The sequence below is a fragment of the Cottoperca gobio genome, chromosome 20 (assembly GCF_900634415.1).
Source record: "Cottoperca gobio chromosome 20, fCotGob3.1, whole genome shotgun sequence".
NCBI classification, from domain to species: domain Eukaryota; kingdom Metazoa; phylum Chordata; class Actinopteri; order Perciformes; family Bovichtidae; genus Cottoperca; species Cottoperca gobio.
In genome coordinates, this window is record NC_041374.1 from 8,257,894 (window position 1) to 8,284,223 (window position 26,330).

The 26,330-nt window shown below is 46.6% G+C and overlaps 1 protein-coding gene across 2 annotated transcripts in view; it reads left to right on the forward strand.

The window, feature by feature from the left end:
- The window catches only part of sulf1 (sulfatase 1), an 81,774-nt gene that overhangs the window by 42,618 nt on the left and 12,826 nt on the right, over nt 1-26,330 (forward strand). For both annotated transcript variants that reach the window (XM_029457926.1, XM_029457927.1), the window contains exons 3-9: nt 16,889-17,176; nt 17,728-17,967; nt 19,174-19,325; nt 22,138-22,307; nt 25,289-25,439; nt 25,574-25,749; nt 25,865-25,993. In XM_029457926.1, coding sequence (XP_029313786.1) covers nt 16,889-17,176; nt 17,728-17,967; nt 19,174-19,325; nt 22,138-22,307; nt 25,289-25,439; nt 25,574-25,749; nt 25,865-25,993 — 1,306 coding nt within the window. The remainder of the gene's footprint in view (nt 1-16,888; nt 17,177-17,727; nt 17,968-19,173; nt 19,326-22,137; nt 22,308-25,288; nt 25,440-25,573; nt 25,750-25,864; nt 25,994-26,330) is intronic.

A 26,330-nucleotide genomic window follows, 5' to 3' on the forward strand; every position in this document is an offset into this window, starting at 1 on the left:
ATTCATTTAGGAAATGCATCCAGTAATGGTGTTAACGTTGAGAGGTTGATAGTAAATGGTACACAGTTTTATCAGTTTGCTGTCATCTAGCTGTAAAAGCCACCCCCCCCTCTTATCTCTACTTCTTTTCATTCTCTTTCTCTGGCTATCTTGCTCTTTCCTTGGCTTTGTAACTTTAGTGTCTTCCCCTCTGCCCTCCTTTTTAACTTAAGGCAATAGGTGGTGAAGGGCAGGAATGCAGCCGAGGGACTGTAAGGATTTATCACACTAAGGTGCGAGGGCTGCTGCGCCGGGAGATGTAACAGTTTAGTGCCAACAGTATTCCCACCACGGGGCCAATACACCATTTTATTGCTTTTTTTTTTTCATTCTTTAGACCACATACTTTGTGGCTGCAGGGAGAAGAATGGGAGGAAAGGTGTCGGGGACACAGGGTGAAGTTTGTGTGTGTGTGTGTGTGTGTGTGTGTGTGTGTGTGTGTGTGTGTGTGTGTGTGCGCGCATGGGTTTTCTGCTTCAGAGAACTGCTGAGTAACATTACCAGCAAGATCATATAAAAGCATAAGAAACATTATCATATTCCTCTTCTCTACAGTATCCCTGTGTTTGAAACATGCTCTCCCCTCCCATTCCTTCTCTCCACTCCTCCTGTCCCTTCCTCCTACTCTGCCTCTCGGGTTACGATGACTGGGGGGTTTTCTTGTTCCCATCTCGTAGAGTGTGTGTGTGTGTGTGTGACTGCATGTGTGTGTGTGTGTGTGTCTCCCTCAGCGCTGAGCTGTGTCCTTGTCCCTGCCTCCTGGCAGCAAGGAGCCACCCAGCAGCCGCTCTGTGATTGGGCAGGGGAGCGGGGTTCCTGACACAGCGCGGTGCTGACTGCTCCGAGACGTGTTTCAACAGATGGTCGAGGTTAGAGAGTGTCATCACATCGGAGAGAGGATTAGAGGAGAGAGGTTGTCTTGCAGGAGCTGTGTGGTCCCCCCTTACTCTTCAACCCAAAAATCCTCCCAGCAACCAAGACACAAACCCCTCTCTGAGCGAGGGGAGACCCGGAGAAGAAACGCGAGCAGAAAACTCAGAGGAATCCCCGCCCTGCCTCTGACTTGGCCAGCTCTCTGCTCTCCTGCCTTTCAGGTACTTTACAACTTTCTTACATTTTTAGTTTGCTATTTCCCTCTGCTTTTGCAGTGTGTTCAGTGTGTTGAGTTACATGTCTGCAGCATACAGTCAGCAGTTGAGGTGCAGAGTCTGTACAGCAGCTCTGTGTGCTGGACTTCACAGTTTTCCCCCTGAATGATAGGAATTCCCTCCGTCGCAAATTCCTCCGTCTCCAGGGATTAGAAGGCAGCGCATTCCATTAATGTCATTTTTTCCTCCAATCCATAAGCAGCCATCTGTTAATTTCTAGTTTTCTGAATGCATGATGTTTGAAAGGGAAGCTGCTGTAGATTGGGAAAAAGCCTGCTGTCACTTAAACAGATAATGCTGAAGAAAACAGTTTATTCAGTTTTATTCATCCTAAAATCTTTATAGCAGATGATTTGTTTCCTTATTAACTCAGGCAATTAAATCACATCGTCTTTGTTCCCAAAACTCAGCGTGGCATTTAGAATCCGTTCACACCTGATAAGTTTTTTTCATAAATCTTATTGCGAGTTCTGGCAGAACGTGTCTGTACGCTGAATGGATGAGCTGCTGAAGAGCGCTGTCCGAACAAACTGTCAGAGAAGCAGAGACTCGACTCACTTCAGCTATTTAACTCAAGTCAAGTGAGAAGGGAAACTTAGTGTGGTGTGGGAATATGATGTATAGTATTTATGCCTAGCTCCAGGCATGTGTGTGAGTGTGTGTGAGGTGTTTGCAAACGGAGCTTGTGCAGCTGTGGACGGCTGTGTGGACGGCAGCAGCCGGGCTGAGAGGACCATGTGTGGGTGAAAGCTGCTGTTGTGTGCGTTTTGTGTTTACGTTGGTAAAGCAGCCACACTTCCAGCTTGTTACTTGAAAATATTTTACACAACCACCAACAGGCTGTGATGACTGCAGACTGTGAGCACATCAATCACGTTTAAACACTGAACCCAATGAGAGGTGCGGAGTGATGCTCATTTACACACAACATTGCATCTGAACACATTTTTCCTTTTCTTAAAATACACTTTTATGCTTCTGGTGGATTTGGATTTAGTGTGATGTCATTAAATGTTCTTTATTTTAAGAACCAAGTGACTCTTGTGTTCTCTTTTACTTTTGTTCCTAAATGATTTAGTTGAAAGCCGGTTGGTTGTGCCAGGCACGAAACACACTGGCTTACATGTCAGTGCTTTGGCAATACTGAAGCAGAAATGTGGAGAAGCCTAACTTCAAACTTCCAGCATCGCCGGGGCTGATCCATAAATCTTCCCTTCACTTGAGTTTCACCCAGCAGCGTTTAGATTCAGTTTCTGATTAGCCTCCCCACAGCAGAGCCAAGCGGCTTTGGGGCGTTTTTAAAAGGCAGCGCTGTGAGTGCCAGCTCAGAGGAGAAGGGGAGATCCTTTAAACTGTTTAGCTTCACTCTGCTGCAAACAAGAGCAGCTGCTGCAAATAATTAGGTTCTGGGGGGGGGGGGGGGGTCGCCGCTTGCCAAGGCAAACGTTGTTCCAGTAGCAGCTCTGGCCATCACTCGAATCTACCAGTGTGTGTGTGTGTGTGTGTGTGTGTGTGTGTGTGTGTGTGTGTGTGTGTGTGTGTGTGTGTGTGTGTGTGTGTGTGTGTGTGTGTGTGTGTGTGTGTGTGTGTGTGTGTGTGTGTGTGTGTGTGTGTGTGTGTGTGTGTCCGTCCTTTAAATGCCAGCCTCAGTGAATCAGAGACTTCCCAGACATCTTGCATGACTTCATCTGATGAACCAGGTCAAAGGCATTCGTGACTAAGTATTGTAGGAAATGAAAAGGGCATTAATATATGCTGTTTTACAGTGTGTGAACATCAAAAACCTCTTCCCTCCAGATCAGCACCATCATTTCATCAATGCTGCATTTAACTTTTCCACAGTCATGGATTCTGTCATCATAGTTTCAGGGTGGCAGGGAAATGAAAAGCCTGCAGAGGACTTTCTGTTCTTCAGTAAGAAGAGGGAGACACTGGTGGCCAACAAAGAGCTGACGACGTGTTGAGAAGGAAAGAACTGGATTTCAAATTGCACCTAATTAGTTAAATGAAAACTTCTCCCCCCAAAATTATAATTTTTATACAAGTTACCCACCTCGTGTTGGAAAAAAAAGGATGAAAATGGAGTTTAACAAGTAAACGATGTGAAAACATCTGTTTACAAACCGTCACGCAGCTCGCGCAGAATAATAAAGTCTCTCCAGTCTGTCACTGCTCCACCAACACTTGCATTTCATCTGAAATCTTCCTAATTAAATCACTTCCATGTCATGCGGGCTGTACGTCTCAGAAGTGTTTTCATTGGTTAGAAACGCCTCCATTCACTTCACTTCACCGCGGAGGCAGGAGAGACGTTTTCTTTAAGACTTGAAGGAAACAGGAGAGCAAGCTGATTTTAATGGCTGTCGATTTAATAAATACTTTCTGAATTATTGAACATCTTTTGCTTCATCTCATCTCTGTACAACACATAACTGTAGTTTGTGTGTGTTCTCCTGTGTGAGAGCATGTTAAGAAAAGATTTCCTGAAGCAGCCTCTCCTGCGGCTCTTGTTTATCTCTTCAGCTTAATGATAGTGTTCCTCGTGCGCTCCTGATTGCAGAGTAGCTCTGAGTAGATTGCATAGTCCTATCACTGTAAAAGACCAGTATTTGAACAGTGAGCATTTGGCATGCTTTCATTCATGTGGGATCCAGAAAGGCTATCTTTAGATGAGTCAGCCACTTTCTCAGTTCCTTTGTTGTCCTTCCTGATCAAATCTTTCCATGGAGTTTCCACACACTTGCACGAGATGCGTCCTTGACCTTTGAGGACATATCTCCAGGGAAATATGCCTCGCATGTATATCCTGATGCCCGCACAGACGCTCTGCATTGATCTATTCTGAGGTATTTTGGAGCTCACAATAGCACCCCCAAGTGTTTGTTCAGCCTCTCATTTGGGCGGTAAAGGTCAGGGCATGCAAACATCACATTCAGCTCATCGTAGGAATGCCTGATCCTCCAGCCTTCATAAGAGAGCAGCTAACCTGACGTAGATTCAATGCTTTACTTGTGAATGGCATTGTTCCCGTCGCCTTTGTCTGGAGCCTCTGCTCTGATGTGCAGTCGGAAAGAGAAGAGGTGTTTTGTGAAGAAAAGGTTTTGCAAAGTTCTCAGTAGGTGCAGGAATGACCCCTGACCAGGTCCTTGTAATGTTGGCCTGAGAGTGAATAGAGCAGGACACCATGTGAGAGTGCTGTTGGACTCTTATTCATCAATGTGCACTTTTAGCCAGCGAGTGAGAGAAAAAGGGTTTTCTGTGATGTCCAGGGCACCTTTTGTTCAATTGTCACTGCACGTAGATGCATCATAGGTTTAAGAGGGAGAAAGAGAAAGCTGGGTCAAGAGAGACACGGAGGGGGAAGTGGAAGAGGCCTAGATAAGAGAGGGAGGTGTGAACATGTGATGAAGACGGGAGGAAAGTTTGAAGTGGACAGATGGATCCAATGAACTCGTCGTGATCAGAGGCTGCATGTTGAACACTTTGCTGCTTGTCACCCACACGTGTGCATTTGAAACACATGGACACAAATATAATCGTCTTGTGACACAGGCATGTACAAAAGAGAAAACATAGAAAACGTGTACACACACACACACACACACTTATCCACAAGCTTACCCCCTCCGTCCTCCACCCCCCAGAGGGCTGCACTGTCCCTGCTTTGTCATCCCTCTTGTCCAATAATCCCCTCCCCAGGGAGAAGCAATCTGTTTTAGATTTGAAAGAGAAAGGGTCCTGCCTGTATCACGTACAATTAAGCAGCCGTCAGAATGCGTCGGCGTAAGTTTGGAGGGAGAAGTGCTGCCGCTGGGGGGTTGTCCCTTTCATCCGCCGCTCTTCCAGAATGGAGATAATGGGGTGGGAGGGTTGGAGGGACGGGAATGGATGGGGGGGCAGAAGAAATGAATACATTTCCTCACCCCTCCATCCCGCTCCACAGCTCGACTAATAGAAGCCAGCATGCGTTTGTTTCAGCTCTTCTGCTCCCTTTCTTCCCTTCTCCCCTGCAGCGGGCAAACACATTCAGCCTCTGCCAGCACTCCCCTCCTCTGCCCGTGTGCGTCCATGTGTGCGTGCATGCACACACACTCGTGTGTGTGCATGCACAAACACTCATGTGTGTGGACTTGGCCATGTGCTCCTGGTAGCCTCTGGTCCTGTTTGCCCTCACTTGAACAGCCCCACTTTGCCATGTGGATGCAGAATGGCTGCATATTTGAACAGTTGTAGTATTGAGCCACTTTGTTTATACTGACGAGGTCCAGCAGTGCATGCCACACATTACCTTCGCCTTGCTTTCCTTCACCTGCCTGCGGCGAGTTCAGCTGAGTTTGGCTGGTTCCTCTTGAACATGTTGGGATGATGCATTGACTGCATTCCTTCAACTTTGACTCAAAATGTAAAGGAATGGAAGCATTCGGAGGGGTGAGATCTGTGTTTCACACTCTGTACGCTAATGGGTGTTGGGTAGATATGCGAGATATTTTACAGTGCACTGGAATGTTTGCCAAGATAAAGTTAATTAAATTACACATGACGTTGCTGCATGCTTTGGAAAGCCACACACTGAGCCAGAGGCAATGGAAAGGAGAGCTCCCCTGTGTACAAATTACAGGTTACGTGTCTGACTGATTCTTCCTCGGTGTGCGCTAGTCATTCAGTGAAACAGGCAGAGGACATGATATCCAAATACACAGACGCATTCATGCCCACAGGCAGGGACGGAGGGAGTGCTGAGCAGGCACAGGTGCAATCGGACGAATGCGTTTTATGAGCGGTATCATGTTGGTGCGTCACAGCCGTGGAGACGTTTGTTTATGGCATCCAGGGTCACGCAGGCTCGTTCTCATGGTCTATGTTTGTCTACGGTTCCCAGAGAATATGCCTACACATGTTCCACATTTTAGGGGGGTTTAGTTTCATGCGCCAGCAGCAGCAGCAGCAGCAGCAGCACTACACTTAACTGGGGTTTGCTGACTGAGCTGCCTCACCCGAGGAATCTCCCTTTCTTTATTCCTCTTTTTTTTATTGATTGCCCTTGCCATTTGGTTTGTACTCTCATAATTAGGGGAACTTTCATTAAATGTTATATGCTCATTCATATTTCATTCATCAGTGTTGGCACCGTTTCTGTGACGTTAAGAATATACTGTCCTGAGAGTAGTGGATATGTAAATCGCTTTAGTTTAGTTCACAGTTACAGTGAGTTTATTATTGTCTGTTTATTTGTGAAATTTAATACATATTGATCATTTTATAGACTAAACAGCTGCCAAACCTCTTTCCCTGAATTTATGTTTATTTCGGGTGCAAACAATCCTTCAGACTTGCACTGGCTCTCTCTCTGTCTGTCTCTCTCTCTCTCACTCTATCTGTCTCTCTCTCTCACTCTATCTGTCTCTCTCTCTCACTCTATCTGTCTCTCTCTCTCACTCTATCTGTCTCTCTCTCTCACTCTATCTATCTGTCTCACTCTGTCTGTGTCACTCTGTCTGTCTCTCTCTATCACTCTCTCTGTCTGTCTCTCTCTGTCTGTCTCTCTCTCTGTCTCACTCTGTCTCTCTCTCTCTCTGTCTGTCTCTCTCTGTCTGTCTCTCTCTCTGTCTCACTCTGTCTCTCTCTCTCTCTGTCTCTCTCTCTCTCTGTCTCACTCTGTCTCGTCTGTCTGTCTCTCTGTCCTGTCTCTCTTCTCTCCTCGTCCTCTATCCTCGGGTCCTCTCTCACACTCTCTCTCTCGAGAAAGATCTAAAAAGAGGAGAGAGAGAAGAGAAAGAAAGAAAAAGCCCCACTTCTCTACTCTCTCTCTCAAATCTTCTCCTCTAAAAAACTCTCTCCTCCGTCTCTCTCTCTCCTCCCTTAGAGAGGGCTATCGCGGAGATCCCACCTCCTAGAGGAGCCTCCAGAGAGGAACTCAGGGAGAGAAGAGAAAGGAGAGGATCCCTCACAGAGAAAGAAAGAAAAAGAGGAGAGAGAGAAAGGCGGAAAGAAATGAACCCTGAAAACCCTCGGAGAGCGAGACCGAGTAACAGACCACGATAAAGAGGAGAGAGAGAGACTTTAGAGCGAAAGAGCCACGAGCGACGAGAGTAAAAAAAAAGAGCGAAGGGTTGGAGAGGGAGAGAAAGAGAGAGAAAGAGCGAGAGAGAGGAGGAGATAAGAGAGAGGAGCAGTAGGAGAGAAAGAGAGATCCGGATCCGAGAAAGAAAGAAGAAAAGCGCGAGAAGAGAGAAAGAGAACGCCAAGAAAAAGAGGAGACGAGAGAAAGAAAGAAAGAACAAGAGGTAGAGGAGAAAGAGGAGGAGAGACAAACGAGAGAGGGGAGAGGAGAGAAGAGAGGAGAGAGCTCGGAACAGAGGAGAGCAAGCCAGAGAGAGAAAGACTCGAGAGATAAAAAGATCCCTTTGTCTCTCTCCTCCCCTTTCCCTACTCTTCTCTCTCTCATCTAGTGTCTCCCTCTCTTCATGCTATCTCCCCCTCTCTCTCGGGTCGTCTCTTGATCTCTCTTTCTCTCTTCTAGACCTCTCTGAGTCCTCGCACCCCTCTCTGTTCGTATCGGGTTCTCTCTCCCTCTCTCTCGACTCTCTAGAGTGTGGTCCTTCTCTCTCTCTCTTCTTCCTCGCGAGAGAGAGACAGAGAGGACGAAGAGAGCGAGGGTAAGAGCGAGAGCGAAGAGAGAAGCTGCTCTCTCTCCTTCTCTCTCTAGATCTCGAGGACAAAAGGAGGGAGAGAGAGGAAGAGAGAGAGGAGAGAGACGAGCAAAGAGAGAGAGACAGAGAGGAAGAGAGAGTTGAGACGAGAGGAGAAAGCGGAAGGCAGAGAGAGAGAGACGTTCTTTAGGAGAGAGGGAGAGAGAGCCTCGAGAGAGAGGAGAGAGAAAGAGGGGAAAGAGAAAGTAGAGGGGAGACGAAAGAGAGGAGAGGCTAGAAGCGAGAGAGGGGAGCGAGAAGAAAGGAGAGAGAACTCTCTGGAGACAGAAGAGAAGAGGGAGAGAGAGAGAAGGAAGAGAGGAGAGAGAGAAAGCGATGAGAGCTCTCGATCGAGAGAGAGAAAGTAGAGCGAGAAAGGCCTTCTTGAGAGCTCTTCTTCTTCTCCTCAGCGAGTAGGAGATCGAGGAGAGAGGAGAAAGGAGCGGAGATTCAAGCTCTAGAGCGAGAGAAGAGCGAGGAAGCGAGACAGGAGAAGAGAGAGAGAAGCTAGAGGAGATCATCCGCTATGCATCCGTAATTATTTGCTCTCTCTCCTCTCTCCCTCTTCTCTCTCTTACCCTCTCTCTCCTCCTCTTCTCCTCTTCCTCGTCTCTCTCTCCCCCTCTCTCTTCTCTCTCGTCTCTCTCTATCTCCCTCTCTTCTCCCTCTCTCTCTCTCTCTCTCTCTCTCTCTCTCTCTCTCTCTCTCTCTCTCTCTCTCGTTCCTTCTCTGTGCCACCATGCTGCTGATTTCATGGAAAACAAGTCAATCTCTTTATTCTTGACAATTACCTCAGTGGAAACCCATTGAAGCAATTTGCCATTGCTCTCTTTTGTGGTAAAAGGAATAATTTATTTGGGGTATATTTGACGAGTCAAAGAGACAGGAAAGCCACCCGTGAGTGAGAGCAATGTGCTGTACTCCCTCTCGCTGCGACCTTCTCTGCAGCTTTGCAGCCTGATAGAGTGTTTCTGATGGGAGTGTGGGTTTTGACAAGAAAGTGGCTGGAGGAATATAAATGCGCCGTATTTTATTCATCTGAGGTCGTCTATTGCTAATGGTTTCCATTCATGGCTTAGAATAGATTTAAGTAAGTGCTTGCTCGAGACTTGTATCATATAACTGTGGCTGCTGATCCTGATTGTGATTCCATGTTTTCATATCACACTATAAATCAGAGTGGTTTCCCATTTGTTCACTCCTCGGCCCCCCTCTTTCTCTCACCCTTTCTCTCACCCTCTTGAATAGTAAATCTGCTTTTACTCTTGTAAAATTGACTCTTGAAAAGCAAGAACAGTCTTTGGAAAAGTAGAGATTTGGGATTGTGTATTTAAATGTTTATTATAGCTAATTTATGCAAAACTGCTGCCCACTCATTTGAACAGTGAAGGCGTCTCAGAGTTCCTAAGTTTCCATCAGGGCACTGAACATAATGATGAGTGTATGAGACCCCAGCCGTATTGACCGACACTAAGGCTGCATTCACACCAAATCAGGCGTTGCGGCGATTAGTGCAGGTCTGTGTGGGAGTGACACTTAAACGGCCCATTCGTGTTACGTCAAGTTGTGAACTTTAACCCCATAAAAGTATTTACAAAAGCATTGACATCCATACAATATCTACTAGGTGCTGGACAGGAGAACATGTAAAAGATGGTGATGCAGTTTGCAGAAGAATAACTTTTTTCTCCATCTCCTGTCCGCATACTCTAACAAATGGACACAAACCAAAGAAGCTTCTATTAATTTACTATTTGCAACCAAGGCCGCAAGCCGGTTGTTCGGTAAACAGCAGAAGGCTACAAGGCTCTTCTTCCCGTGGCCGTCTTCCGGTCTAAGCACTGATTACGTGATTGGCCACCACAGTATTTCCCGCCAGCCTGATGTTTTTTTCTGGAACCGCAGCCTAAACTCACTAGCCACATTGAAATGAATGGGAGGACCAAAAGCCTGATTTGGTGTGAATCCACCCTCAGTGTTACCAGCATGAGGCTTTGGCTTAAATATACAGACCATAGTTAAGGATATGAACACTTAAGTACACATCACCCTGCACACACACACACATATATAAATAAATACATACAGGCAGCTTTCCTCATTTCTGAAATGACCTTGTGTGTTTTTTAATCATTTCCCTCTTAGGGTTCTCATGATTTCCAACAGACCACCTGGTGGCCCGCAAGCCATTCCACCTTTGAAGTCTTTTAGACCAGGATTAATTTAATTATACATTAAGATGCATCTGTAATATTGATTGGGTGGCCTGGCAGCCTTGGCACTACAAAGGCTCTCTTACCAGGTCCGAGAGAAACATGAGGGGTTTAACTAATAGCCCTGAATGCACTCACTCCAGGTTCACGTTTCAGTGAATTGAGGCCATTCTTCTTCATTAAAGTGGCCTGTGTTGTACCCCAAACACGCCACATACCAGTAGATGGGAATCATTTCTAGCTACAACATCTGAAGTCGTAACAGGGACAAAACAAAGACCGTGAATGTGTCTGTCAAGGTTAAGAGTTGTGAAGCCATAAACATGTTGGAACAAAGAGCCAGTGATCTCTCCGCGTTGCCTCGCTCTTGGTTTTCTCACTGGAATTTTGTCATGGATCCTACACCCAATTTTGGCATTTTGGTCAAACAAATCAGTGGAGTTAAGAGTCTGAATACACCAAGGTCTGAGCTTTTTCCCAGTGCATACCCACAGCCAAGTGAGTGCACCGGGACAGAGCCCTCCTTTAGTCCGTCGGTGTGGGTGAAATGTGCTGCCCTTGGCCTGCCGGGCACAGCGAGCCCTGACACAGGCTCTCCTCAGTGTAAAAGGCCCTCGTCAGTCCTCATGGCAGCAGACCAGCCGAATTCCCTCGGATTACAGAAATATTTGGACAAACCTTAATCTAAGGCCTTGCAATAATTATTTTTTCCCCTCTGAAATGCAGAGAGAGAGAAATCAATCTGCACTGAAAAATACCACTAGTCTGAAGCAAAGTCAAGAGATCTAATGTTATTTCTCCATCTTCATGTCTCACGCTTTGTCTCTGGGATTAGTTTGCAATGATATCTCTACTCTCATGGCAGACGTTTGATTTGTGACTGTATGCAGAAAGGTCTTTGCCGTTATGGAGCCTATAGTTTCCAGAACAGCCAACAGAATCCAAACGATGCCATCAGACTTTAATTCCCCTCTCTTTGCCATTGTTCCTCTGTGACTTGGCTGCCTTAGAGATGGAGGGAGAGAGAGAATGGACAGGAATAAGAGGGGATTTAAGGTGCTTTGAAATTGCCATTGTCCTTAATAGTTAGGCTCCTTTATGAATGACTAATTTACTTTAGTGGGGCATCTGGTTTGGGTGAAGGTGAACCCTCTCACCTCAAACTCTCCATATTAACTTGAAGTCTGTTGGTAGACTTTAAGGGAAACATGGATGCATTGCTGTCAGTGTGTTTCTTGCAGAAGAATTCCCTGATGTGTCCTCTCAGTGCGTCTGCTGTTCCTCAGTGACAGCTGATAAATACGTAGACTGCCGCTGCTGAAGCCAGATACAGCCTGTTTGCCATCGCTGAAGTGAATATGCAGGCCAATCACAGGCTTTTACAAGACTTTTGTTACCTTCGTACCTCTGAACCGAGCCCCCTCCACTTCTCTTCCCTCAGAGTTTCCCCTCTTAGCCCCTGTGTGTGGGTAGCCTCAGGTTGCTGAGGTTGGGTTAAACAAGCCACCATCAAAGCCATATTACCACTCGGGTCAGAGGAGGGTCAGGGTGCAGCAGGGTGTGTGGTTTGAGGCCCTAACTGGAGGGCACGACTGCCAACCAGCCAAATAGTGCTGCCCCTGGATGGTTACACAAGCAGCAACTCTATTATGTTCAGCTTCACTCCGTGCACGACGCACAGCTGTCTGTGCAGCCTTACCAAAGCACTGAGCAATGTGCCAAAGGAGAGCAAAGGAAAAGGGCTGTGTTCTGCAAGTAAAGTAGGAAAAAAACGTTACCGTCATGAAAGTAAAGATTAGTAGGGTGTTGAGGTGTGCTAAAAGTCTCTCGTGTTGATGGCTATTAATCTGAAAATTGCACATCTTTTATGTATCAGGCAGCTGTGTGTCTGAAACTCCATAGTGGGCTTTTTGTTCCTGTCCTTTGAATCTCTGGGTATTTTACGTTCCTCCCCAATATTCCTCCCAGCTTACCCATGAGGAGTACAGTAAAGGCCCATTTAAAGGGTCATTACTGCTAATCCTCCAAAACAATGAGGAATGAGAAGCAATGTGCTCCGGAGACTGTGCAGGAATAAAGACTTCTTGTCTGTTCTACAGATGTATAGAAGGAGCCTGTTCTACTTATATCACGCTGCATGACATAAATAAATGACTCATTGAAAATGAATGGTTTATGAAAATGACGTGAAACATTATTCTCACAGAGGGGTTCGTGAAATTGCCAACATGCATTTGAACTCAAATGTCGGCGACAAGTGAGAAGTAGTGGCAATAACAGAGGTTCAGAAGCCAACTATATAATAACTTTCAGACTTTAGTATATTGACTCATATTGTTTCTTGTATTTACAGTGAATGAGCTGCCTCTCTGAGTACCTTCCTTTCCTTATCCCTCACTGTGCCTGAAGGCAACACCTCTGTATAACACTTCTATAAGTGAGTGTACAAAACCAAACACTCACAAGTGACTGAATCTTATGCAGTTAATCCTGATAACCAGCAGTGATTAAAGTCATGTTTAAACTGTCCAGTCTGGAGGATTTAAGTACTCTCAAAATGAAGATATGATGCCATCCGCCCTGTCACGCCTGGAATGTACGCTTCGTAACAGCGCGTCGACTGACTGTTTCGTTCCACACTCGGTTCAGTTGGCGGCGTTTGCACCTCTGGCTTGTTTGTCGAAAAGAAGAAGAAGATAACGGACTGAACCGAGGGTTTGAAGAGCGGTTGTGTGAGATCAGGTTACTGTAGATGCCCCTTAAATACATAATTGAGGGGTGACTTTGAGATGGACAGATAATCCAGGGGTACATATGGTAGAGCTGCTGGAAATCTTTCTGGTCATCAATGAACTTCAGACGACCTCGTGAGGAAAGTGGATCAGGTGAAACTGAGTTAGGACGAGACGGAGCCCAAAGGACCAGCAGAGTTCTGCACAGCAGTGTCGCCTGCGCAGCTTTGGTCCGCAGCCCATTGGTGGTTATGTGTGGCACAGCTAACCACATCAGCACCACAAGGTTTGTATCAGAGTCCACAATGAAGCTTCTTGTCTGTTTCCACACTTTAAGTGTCATGAAGAGGCTATTGCTGGGAACCATTGGAATGTAAAATTGAATTTGCACTGGGTGCTAACATTACAGTCGTTGGCTGACTGGTGTTCAGTTGATTTCAGCCCCACAGAAACAGAGACTTTGTCTAGATTTGCATCTATTGTTTCTGGGAAGCGTTCCCATTCATGTAGGAGGACTTGGACCCTCACAGCAGGAGAATGTATTTTTGTGGGAGAAGCCGTGTGTGTGAGAGTCTTATGACTTTCTGTGTGTCACCATCTGTTTGTACAGTAGTTTGTGTTGTGTGTGTAATTCACTGTGAGGTACTGTGCACTCTGCCACCCTGCGCTGGAGCGGTGTTTGTCCAAACGGCGCCAATGTTTGCACAGCGCTGTCACGATGACTGGGCTGGCTGGCTGGCTGGCCCGGACGCCGCTCGTCTGAAACGTAGGACGGTTAAAGCTCCGTCTGAAGCTCATTCTGAAGCTCGTTCTGAAGCTCCGTCTGAAGCTCGTTCTGAAGCTCATTCTGAAGCTCGTTCTGAAGCTCCGTCTGAAGCTCGTTCTGAAGCTCGTTCTGAAGCTCCGTCTGAAGCTCGTTCTGAAGCTCGTTCTGAAGCTCCGTCTGAAGCTCCGTCTGAAGCTCGTTCTGAAGCTCCGTCTGAAGCTCCGTCTGAAGCTCGTTCTGAAGCTCCGTCTGAAGCTCGTTCTGAAGCTCCGTCTGAAGCTCGTTCTGAAGCTCCGTCTGAAGCTCGTTCTGAAGCTCCGTCTGAAGCTCGTTCTGAAGCTCGTTCTGAAGCTCGTTCTGAAGCTCGTTCTGAAGCTCGTTCTGAAGCTCGTTCTGAAGCTCCGTCTGAAGCTCGTTCTGAAGCTCCGTCTGAAGCTCGTTCTGAAGCTCCGTCTGAAGCTCGTCTGAAGCTCCGTCTGAAGCTCGTTCTGAAGCTCGTTCTGAAGCTCGTTTTGAAGCTCCGTCTGAAGCTCGTTCTGAAGCTCGTTCTGAAGCTCGTTCTGAAGCTCCGTCTGAAGCTCGTTCTGAAGCTCCGTCTGAAGCTCGTTCTGAAGTTCCGTCTGAAGCTCCGTCTGAAGCTCGTTCTGAAGCTCGTTCTGAAGCTCGTTCTGAAGCTCGTTCTGAAGCTCCGTCTGAAGCTCGTTCTGAAGCTCCGTCTGAAGCTCCGTCTGAAGCTCGTTCTGAAGCTCCGTCTGAAGCTCGTTCTGAAGCTCCGTCTGAAGCTCGTTCTGAAGCTCCGTCTGAAGCTCGTTCTGAAGCTCCGTCTGAAGCTCGTTCTGAAGCTCCGTCTGAAGCTCCGTCTGAAGCTCGTTCTGAAGCTCCGTCTGAAGCTCGTTCTGAAGCTCGTTCTGAAGCTCGTTCTGAAGCTCGTTCTGAAGCTCCGTCTGAAGCTCGTTCTGAAGCTCTGTCTGAAGCTCCGTCTGAAGCTCCGTCTGAAGCTCGTTCTGAAGCTCGTTCTGAAGCTCGTTCTGAAGCTCGTTCTGAAGCTCGTTCTGAAGCTCCGTCTGAAGCTCCGTCTGAAGCTCCGTCTGAAGCTCGTTCTGAAGCTCCGTCTGAAGCTCCGTCTGAAGCTCCGTCTGAAGCTCGTTCTGAAGCTCTGTCTGAAGCTCCGTCTGAAGCTCCGTCTGAAGCTCGTTCTGAAGCTCGTTCTGAAGCTCGTTCTGAAGCTCGTTCTGAAGCTCCGTCTGAAGCTCCGTCTGAAGCTCCGTCTGAAGCTCGTTCTGAAGCTCCGTCTGAAGCTCCGTCTGAAGCTCGTTCTGAAGCTGTGTTTATCACTTCTGACGACGCAGATGCACAAGAAAAAACACGACTCGACTCTAGCTCATTTGTTGTGTCTGTAAGAGAAGATCATTCGTAGAAGCAGAATCACAAGGAATACACTTTGGTGTCTTGGTGAATAATATAAACACATTAAGAAAATGAAACATAAAAGCAGATACAAAAATCAAGACATCAATATAGAAAACACGAAGAAATACTATAAAATATGTACAATATATCTGAATTAAAATGGAAGAGCTGTTTTTAAAGAATCTGCAGAGATATAGATGTGAGTTAATGTAACACTTGATAATGATTCATTTGATGTGATGGTGAGATATGATGATTTGTTGTGGTGTTAGCTCATGTCGGCCATCTGTTGGGCACATCAAGGAGAGCTGTGTTTGTGCTTCTGCATTGTATCAAGCCACATATCAACATTGATGACAAAAACTATTTGCATTTCACACTTTAAAATGTTGATGTTGATCTCTAATTTAATGTTAGTTTACAGTTTCTACTCTTTGCTTTTGTGTAAATGAGGGTGAGGGCGGAGCAGAGCCCCCCGCTGGGGTTTGACCAGGCTCAGGTGTCACAGACCTGCCATTTGTTTTCAGGCCATTAACTGAGAACGGTGAGCAGCAGGGAGCCACTCAGTGGGATCGCTGTCCATAAGGCACTTCTTCACAGGCGATGATGGAGTACTTGTTACAGCGTCACGGTTCATCTCACATATCTTTCACATATTACTGAGAATCAGCTGCTAATTTAGATCTTTACATTCAAATATAACTAAACAGACTTCCCCAGACCAAAGTAGGGCTGCAACTAATGATTACATGTTCACACTAACAGAAACTAGTTTTTCCTTTTTCATCCTAAAGTGTTGCATTTATTTATGTCAGGAGAAACAATGTGAAATAAACTACACATACATATTACGTGTGCACCTCGTGGTGTTGGTGGATTAATGGATCAACGTTGGACATTTATTTAAACGAGTGTGATGTCTCCTTTAGTGACGGTATAATATCCATCTTCTCCTGAAGCGCTATCGTACTTGTTCTGCTGTTCCTGACATGGAGACGTCCTCATGATCGTTTGCACTTATTGATGCTTTGGACAAAAGCTAAATGAAGTGTAATGTAATAATGAGGCAAAGGATATGCAGACTTCTTCTGACCAACCGTGACATTGTAAGTGAGCAAGAGGCTGCAAAGTGCGATGATGACTCAGTGGTAATCTGTGATTGGCGACGGTGGCACTGGGGTTAATGTAGCGGAACCCTCTCCGCCTCCCGCGCCCCCTAACCCCCTCCCCCCTAGTGTGCACCCATCCTCCCCACTGGCCCTCTGTCACGCTTGACTCACCAGGGGGTGACTTTTGAGTGACAGGTTGGTGGTGGGCGGCGATTGGCCGACGCAGGAGAGTGGATGTGGGTGTTTGAGGACACGCAGCCAATGGCGCGGCCTTGGCACGGTTAGCTGAACAACGGCTCTCCGGTGCAGAGAGAGAGTTTCCGTGTGAGAGTGTTTGTTATCTGACACAAGAGGAGAGAGAAACAGAAGAGCACTTGGATAATATGAGAACGGGTCAAAGACAATGAGATTCTCTGAGGTGAGACGTGCGTTTGAAATGTTGGCATGGGTTGCTGTGATCTGGTTGCTCTGACAGATCGGGGGAGTTGATGTTGAGGGATTTTGCTTACAGGGGAGAGTATTGACAGCACGCAACTTTAGTTGGAGCTGCTGGGTAAGTTTCCCTTGGTGGAGCATCAAGGGCTGAAGCTCAGAAGAATCCTTCTTGGCTACTCTGTTTGTTGTTGAGTATGATTTGTTGAGCACACAATGTCTCAGAAGTGAGTATGCTTAAATGTTCCTGAAGGGAATCCAGTCGCTTCACTTTTTGAGACGATAATATAATTCTTTATTCTACTACTTTAAAATGTCTCTTTTTTCATGTGTTTTTCTCCTCTTCACAGTCGACCACGGCTGCGAGAGCTGCACGGGTGTGAGTGAGTGGCCCGGCTGGACTTCTTCTCTCTCTTCATCCATTAATCCTCCCGTCTACCCATCCCGTCTCTCGTGGGGCACCATGCTGATGCAGTGGCTGGCTTGTATGGCCCTGCTGTCTCTGGACTGCGCTCCAGGCAGCTGGGCCTTCACCACCACGAGGGCTCAGAGCCTGAGGGGTCGCATCCAGAGGGACCGCAGGAACATCCGGCCCAACATTATCCTCATCATCACTGACGACCAGGATGTTGAGTTAGGTAAGGTTGGCGCACTCTCGGCTCCTCCTGGATTGATATTCACTTTTTATTGCGGTCCTGCTTTTCCCTCTACGCTGTCTTAGTCACTTTCTTTGTCTTTTTGGGCCTTTGCATCAGGATATATGTGGACTTTCTCCACACATGAAATATTAAATAGAGGCCATGAACCACAGCAGAACGACCATCTGGTCTATTAACTGCTGAATTATAATGATTGGGCACTCACACAATTCAGGAAGAAAAGGTTGAATTATCTAATTAGACTGATTGTGTTTATCTTATTATTTGAAAAGAATAAAGATTTATTGTGTTATATTATTTATTTTATAGGTATATTGAGAGTCAGCTTTATTTAAAGCTTTATTAGAAAGGCAGTTAAAAGATCAGCATACAAAGAGATGCACACTATACGCAAAATACACTCTATATGCAAAGAAATACTTTGTCATTTTATAAATAATTGGTCATGGTGTGCTTTACCATCATGGTTTTTACAATGCATGTAACAAGAGGTTTCAGTGAAGCTGTCTCACTGACACCTTGTCCTCCAGGTTCTCTACAGGTCATGAATAAAACCCGTAAGATCATGGAAGAGGGAGGCACAAGTTTCACCAACGCCTTCGTCTCCACACCCATGTGCTGCCCGTCACGGTCCTCCATGTTGACGGGCAAGTACGTCCACAACCACAACACCTACACCAACAATGAGAACTGCTCCTCCCCTTCCTGGCAAGCTCAGCACGAGCCCCGCTCATTCGCCGTCTACCTCAACAACACCGGCTACAGGACAGGTTGGTGAATAAAGACTTGTATACGGGCACAAAAATCAATATCCACAGTCAGTGTGTTACTACAGTCGATGGCGATCAGCATGACTTTGGAGAAGCAGACAGGAGTTACAGGGAACCGAAGCTGTTATCTATGCTCTCTTCAAAAGCCACCAGATTCCATTGGAAAAAACAGTAATTTTATCTTGCAGAACAGGTGCTGGTCTACTGCTGCCTCAGCCGGTCCAGTTAGTTTGTTATAGTGTGACTTTGGTGTTTTAAAGGGTTAGTTCAGATTTACCAAAGTCACACCATAACACAAAGTAACTAACCGGCCGAGGCAGCGGTAGACCAGCTACTCCTGTTCTGCGAGGAGAAAATTAACACTTTTTTCAATGCAGTCTGGTGGCTTCAGTTCCCCGTCAGAAAGGGCTGTCTGACAGTAAGGTAAAGAGGTGAAAATATTCTAAAATAGCGTACACTTAAACTGAGTTTAATATACGTCCACAGTCGTACATTGTTTATCTTCCTGCTGGTACTTCTGTCTGTTTCTCCAAACTACTGTAGGTCAGATGCTCATACAACCCCACTTCAAAACATGCAAACTATCCCTTTAAGGACCTGCTGTATGTCCACCAACGACCTCTACGTGCACTGCTGGAGATGTTTTCTCATTATTTAACATAGAAAAGTGGCATTTCTCAGGTTCTAGTTGGGTACCATCTCACTCTTTGCCAAACTGTCAATCACCACCAGCTAAACATCCTCACGGGCCCTCTTCATCCTCCGGTGTTAGTCAATGCAAATATTTTACAGTAAGCTCGACTCCACGGCGCTGCCTGTCCACTGTGAGAAATGCAAACACGGTGAGCGTGCCAGGTCGCTGTCGTGTCCCATCAGACTGTGTCTGTGTGAGTGACGGGCAGGCGTTGGACTGGGCAGCTCAGTGGGGTCCTGTGGGCTGCAGCACAGCCTGTGGTTTTAGAGCAGATGCGTTAGTCTGCAATTAGCCTTCTCTTGGACAGGCTGGCTCCCTGCCTGGCCCATCCGAGAATGCTGTGCAGCAAAGCCAGGGGAAAGGAGACGTGCAAAAAAGTTGCACGCACGCACACACACACACACACACACACACACACACACACACACACTGAGTCTTCGCAGGTACGGGTTTGAGCAAACAAAGAAAACATGCATTTATGGCCTGAGACTTATTCTCCTTCTCTTCTGCAGGCTTCTTCGGCAAGTACCTGAATGAGTACAATGGCAGCTACATCCCACCTGGGTGGCGCGAATGGGTTGGATTGATCAAAAATTCCCGCTTCTATAATTACACTGTCTGTCGGAATGGCTACAAGGAGAAACATGGTGCCGATTATGCTAAGGTATGTGCTCCTATAATTAAAATAAAAAAGGGGACCATTAACTCGATCACTCATTTGTTTCCACTAATATAAAGACTCGGCCTGACAAATTGCAGGTTCCACTCCACTTCTAAATACAGACGGTGAGGCACTTCACTTATCACGCTGTTGTGATCTAGGGTGGCAGGAATTCTCATTGGAGAATTAAAGGGACGTTCTTCCTCTACAGCAGCATCCCTTTATTAAGACGCACCTTACCTCAACATTTAGACACTGTAACACTGAAGCATGTTTATGACATAAATACCACCATGCATCTGTTTGTGTCTCTCTCTCTCTGTCTGTCCCTTTCTTTCCTTTTTTGTCTCACCATGAAGACGGAAACTTCACTTTACCACCGTCAGACTCTGGAGACGAACACACTACTCTTTCTGTAGCTCTGGAAGGCATCGGTCATCCATCTTCCCCAAATGTTTTTGTAAGCTGTCAGTTTGTTCTCGCATCTCCGTGCCAATATCTCCCCAGGTAGCATAGTCCTCCTGGGTACACGAGGAATCCACGAGGAGGGTTTATAGTTTGGATGCATGTCAAGATGTGCAAACAAATGTTTGGACTGCTATTCCTCTGCCAACTTGGACTGAGGTGTAAAGTTACCCACAGGCCGAGGTGTTTACATGACACGGGCTCGGTCAGCAGATTGTGGTTTGAAACCAAATGGACACACTATTTGCTATTTACTGTCAAAAACCAACTCCTTGTTTTTTAGATCCACGCAGGGTGAGAAGGTCATGGTCTTCCTCACAGTCTTTGTGATTAGATGAGGCACTTGCCCCGTGATTTCATACAATTAGGTCCCATCTGATTTTCCGTCCGTGGGAGGATGAGTTCACTGAGGTAAAGGCCGGAGTCAAGGAGCTTTAGTTGGAGAATATGATCCATACATATTTCTTTCCCCCTCTAAATTCCATGACAGAGGTCCCAAAGACACAAAGCCAGATGTGAAATGTTGGTGTCATCAGAACTAACAGAAAGTCTGATCAGAGATCAAGCAGCTTGAAATGAACCGAACTCCTCGTGGACAAATAAACAGGTTGTCATAAAACTTTAAATCTCATTTCAAATGTCTGAATGTCATTGGGGAAATTAAACCATGTGTGAATAAGTTTGTATTCTATGACTGCCACTTAGTATTAATCATCTCCAGACAGCTCTGGGCAAAGTGATACTCTTCATCTCCCTCAACGTCTCTGAGCGGCTGTCCAGCCTTTCTCCATGACACTGCTGCTTCCTTTTGACCTGCCAGAACTCAGAGAGCTGGCAACACGGAGAACACAAGGATGGCAAAGCTTTGCCATGTGCACGCAATCACCAGCTTCCACTGGCATGTGCAGCCGCCAGGCTGTTAAAGCTGTCCTGCCTATAAAGCCTATTAATAGAGACAGAATGAATCCGCCAAACCCACTTCTGACATTTCAGGAAAATCACCCTTTACCCTTTCTTCTGAACCTGGCACTCCCTTCCGCATGTGGCATGCCAGACAACAACTGCGGCATGCCAACGCTGCAGGTAGAAGGTTTAATCTGCTGGAAACTTGGCAAATGTTGGTTGTGATTTCAGTTCAGGGTGCGACCTGCTGCACATCTAAAAAGGGAGGAATGATAAAGCGCCCGGCCTGTGGGTTGTTTGATATGACAATATCACGTTTCCTGAGTCTAAGCTCTTTACAGGAAGTAACACTTTCATTCATTCTTTTGCCCATGCCACTAAAACTTGAATAACAGAGCGCTCAGGGTCTCAGGGACTTTCTGCCTTTCACATCTCCTGCAAGTCATCCAGCTCGTTTCCTAATAATGCCAGAGGCTTATATCTGCTGAAGTTATCTCATTATCTCCCTGAGTGAATCACTGGCTTTGTTTACGTTCACAAAGTATGTTCCCAAGACAAAAAGACAATATTCTTACTAAGCTGTTTGATGAAAAAGAATATTCCTGTTAACATGCAACCGTCAAAATAGGATTTCTTTCAAAGTTTGTCCCGAGTGAACTCAGCGCCCTCTTTCATTCCTTCACTCCTGTTGAAAAGGTTGGCGCTGTGATGTTTGATCGTAGGTGTGTTTCTCCTTCTCTCTTGGACATCTCTCCCAGCCTTACAAACACACAGAGCTGTAAACAGACAAGAGACACATATTCTGAATGAGCTGTATACAGGTCCTCACAATGTCCAGGTCCATGGAATATCAGTGTGCATGGAAATGTAGTCAGTGACGAGGAAGGAAACACGTGAAGTGAAAAGGAATGAAATGAAGCCTAACAGGGGACAGATAATGGATGACCCGGAGAGGAGCAGAGGAGCTGTCATAACAACATACCATCAGAGAGCGCCAGGCTGCTCCCACCATCAAGTGGTGTCACATTCAATAGTGCAGGGATCCACTGATGAGGCAACAGCCCATTTACTGTACACACACACACACACACACACACACACACACACACACACACACACACACACACACACACACACACACACACACACACACACACACACACACACACACACACACACACACACACACACACACACACACGCGCACACGCAGGCAGGCAGGCAGCCAGCTGTTGACTCGACAGATTGGTGGTGTAGTGTACTCAATGGCCCCAGTTCATATCCCCTCTGGCCCCCGTCCTGGTGATCAGAGTTTATCAAAGCTCGTGTTGTTTTGCACCCCTCCCCCCCATACACACACCTCCCCTCCACCCCCCCTCAACCTTCTCTTTCAGCTTCTTCTCTGCAGCACCTAATAATTCATATCTATGTATTCACTCTTCTCCAGGACTACTTCACAGACCTGATCACCAACGACAGCACCAACTTTTTCCGCATGTCCAAGCGCATGTACCCCCACCGGCCCGTGATGATGGTCGTCAGTCACGCTGCCCCTCATGGCCCAGAAGACTCGGCTCCACAGTACGCTGAGCACTTCCCGAACGCCTCGCAGCACATGTAAGTTACAGACTCTCATTAAAACGCGTGCACTCATCAGGGTTCCTGCATGCGGGGACTTTTAACCTGTGAATTACACACGGATGTTCTCGAGCTTTGTTAATAAAGCTTTGAATGTCTGCCGTCACATTTTATGACGTCATCGTCCTAATAACGAAATCCTCCATTCTAATAAAGTGATTGATGGGATTAAATTAGTAATGAATGGAAGTCGTCGGTGCGTCTCTCCGGGAGAGTGAACTGTTTCTGAGCGCAGCGACATGTTTCTTTAAAAGCTAAACACCAACAAATATGGATTAAAGCAGAATATTTGGTTCAATAAAAACACGACTCTTGGACTTTAAACGCTGCAGTTATAGGAAATATCGGCGCAGCCTCATCTGTATCAAACACTGAGCACAAACAGCAGATTTAAATCTAGTAATCTTTTAATCTATAAAGACAGAAGCTGTGCTGCAGTGTTACAGCTTTATTATAAACTGCTTTATGGAATCTTTCTCCTCAACATCCAAGTTGATTTGGTTTACACAACATTATTACAGAAGCTCCTCAATCTCCAGTGACGACAGGTTGCTTAGAAGCCGCGAGGGCCGACGGCTTGACAAGCGTGAAATCAAAACGATTTATCCTCCAGGAATAGCTGGAGCACAAACCGTGAAGAAGATCAGTGATGGCGTTTTGTTTCTTTACGCAGCACGGCGCTCATGCCAAGCCCACACTGACCTCCCCACAACTCATTACTGAGGGAGGCAGCGCTGCAATACTCCGGGTCTTTCCATGGCAACATGCCTGCCATCTCTGGTGGGCCCTCCAACAGGCTCCCAGCATGCACTGCTGCACAGGGTGGGGGGTGGGGGGGGGTGGGATAGAGAAGTACATGTAAGGTTTCCCAGCGCTTTCATTGTTTCCCACTTCCTCTCACTTTCTGTCCCACTTAACATTGCCCTCTGTTTCTGTCTCCCTGTGTCTCCTTCTCTCATCACTTGCCGCTCCACCACCCCCCCCCCTCTGCAAAGCACTTCCTGATCCTGTCCATATCGATCAGTATTTTCTCCCCGCGGCTCTTGGGATGAGAGGAATGCATTGTGTTCTCTGGAACACCCTTTGTGACATTATTAATTTATTTTTAGCTAGAGCCTCGGGGTGAAGGGGGAGGCGCTGGGGGCCCGGGGGTGACTAAAGGGGTTGCCCCAGTGATTAGGTGCTGTGCATGGGGAGTGTGTGGGGAGTATGTGGTAACTGCGGCTGCACAGGTGGTTGGTATGGGTATGTGTTTGTTTTGCTTGTTTGCTGGGCTGATTTGGTTTTGACACGGTTCCAGTTTGAGTAGGTTCAGAGAGCTTTGGTTATTCTGCCACTAACTAACTCATTAACGGTTTGTTCTCTAAAATCACTTTAATATGATATAAAACAGAGAAAAGCAGCAAATCTCCATATTTGTGAAGCAGAAAACAGCATTTTTGCATGAAAAAGAAGTAAAGATTCTCTAAAGAGTTGGCCTTTATTGTTACATAATACACGTTGCAGCTCGAAGGTCGCCCACTAATGGAAAGATATGAGCTGAAATGTGTCTGGCGCTGTGTTTGCAGCAGAAGCCCTGATGCACAGAGTTGGGACGAGACTGCGTGGCAGTTAACTTTAAGAAGGAGCCGCCTCATAAATCAAACGAGCGTCTGTACTTCTGACAGCAACAATAGCAGGGGAGGGATTGATGTTAATGTCATTAACATTCCTCACTGGAGGTGTTTTTAACTCGCTCAGATGTAAGCCAGGTTCTTTTTAAACACTGTAGATGTGCTCCTCCGTGTCTCTGTATCGCAGTGGAAGTTATTTTCTGCGCGTAGCTTTAGAGAATGTCTCTAATCTTCCCGCGCGATGTGTCTATGTTAAGTTTTGTGAGGTCAGGAGGCATTCTGGGGTGAACAGCGGGCCCTGGGCTGCTGTAATCCACAGCTAATACCACAAAACAGGACCTATATGTGACAGGTGGCAGGTGTGACCTCTCCTATGGACTGGCTTCGTTCCACTGACCCCTGCATTCCTGGTTCCCTTGTGCCCAGGGCCCCCATACCTTGGTGGCCCATTGCCCAGAGACAAGTCCCTTTGTGGGGCTTATTAGACCGCCTGGCTTGGTGGGTGAAGAGTTCACCCGTCTCACAAAGCAGCCGAGGAGACGAGGGCAGAAGGCAGCTCCCAGCAGGTCTTCATTAAGTGTCTTGATACTTTATTCACTTCTTTATAGTTTGTTTTAGGAGAATAATGAATTATTGCACATGATGTGCCAACACAAGGGATACACAGTGTGGTTGTGTAATGTCACCCTAATGTAAAGTGATTAAAGACCATATGTAATTATTTTGACCAGAATAATCATATTGTCCTTTATTCATATAACGGCAGACACTTTGCAGACTTGACTTCTTAGTCTACTCTCTCCTCCACCTGACGGCTCATACTGCAGACAGGTGAACTGCTCCTCTCAGCTTCAGCTGCTCCTCCATCCTTCGTCCACTCCTCTTCGTCCCCATTTCAAATGACCAGGACTTATTGAGTTTTTGGTCCAGAGCTTGTTGCAAACTTGACTTTGGGGCCTATTATTTTCTTAAGCATGTGCCAACCCTCAAATGACTCGTCCGTGCCAAGAGCGCAGCAGAGCTGGGAGACTCTCGTCTCTGTGTGAGTGGAGAGATGGTCGGAAAAACAGCTAAGGTGCTGGCTGCTGAGTATTAAGACATTTCCTTCTACAAACAGAGCAGCTATTGATGCGTGTCAAGCGCAGCGGACGACTGTGGCACCTGTCACTGAGCAGTCATGTGTGAAAAGTAGCAGACAGGTGTTTTGTTGGCATCTTACACGGAGTCTGATAACTCACAGCGCGCCATAAAGATTTTCTGGCTCCTATGTGACTTCATCAGGCAACATCTACACAGGCGTACATGTTTGCGCCATCAATCCTAAACACAGGCTGTTTTCTCCTGCAGCACCCCCAGCTACAACTACGCGCCCAACATGGACAAACACTGGATCATGCAGTACACCGGCCCCATGAGACCCATCCACATGGAGTTCACCAACTTCCTCCACCGGAAGAGGCTGCAGACGCTCATGTCTGTGGATGACTCTGTGCAGAAGGTGCGTGTAAAAAGAAGTTTCATGATATCTATTTGTTAAAGCTTTTACCCCTTTAATAAGCTTTTCTTTTGTGATGTTGGCGTCTGTAGTTTCTCTAAACGTCTTCTTTCTTCTCCTCTCGTGTTACTCGTTAGGTGTTTGACATGCTGGAGGAAACTGGAGAGCTGGACAACACTTACGTCATCTACACAGCGGACCACGGCTACCACATCGGTCAGTTTGGATTGGTCAAGGGAAAGTCGATGCCGTATGACTTTGACATCCGTGTGCCGTTCTTCCTGAGAGGACCCAACATAGAGCCGGGGGCCGTGTAAGTCCGAGCAACAAACCATCATCAGAGTCTCTGCAGAAAGAACTGCACTGTGTGTCTTTGTTTTCTAATATAACTGTATGTATTCAAAAGTGAACTTTCTGTGCTTCTGCAGAAACCCTCATCTGGTGCTGAACATTGACCTCGCTCCCACGATCCTCCACATTGCTGGGCTGGACACTCCTCCAGACATGGATGGAAAGTCCATCCTGAAGCTGCTGGAGCAGGACCGGACTGGCAACAGGTCTGTACGGACCCATCATGCCATGCTGTAATGGATAATATGCACAGTAATTGCACAGTGTGCATGATATGCTCAACAGCTCGACTCCTTTGCCATTATTGAGTAAATACACGTTTCCGTAGCCAAAATAATTGCCTTTGCTCCAAAGTGTGTTCGGGGTAATTTTGTGGATTTTCCTTGGCTGCAGGACTTTGGCTCTGATTCACTGCGGTCATTCTCATGAAGTTTCCCGTAGAATTTGTTTGCAAGTTGAATCATTTGTTTTCCCAGAAAGCAGAAAGAGTACACAGGGTCAAAGTGAAGGCAACAGTGATCGTCCTTCACTGCACAAAGGATT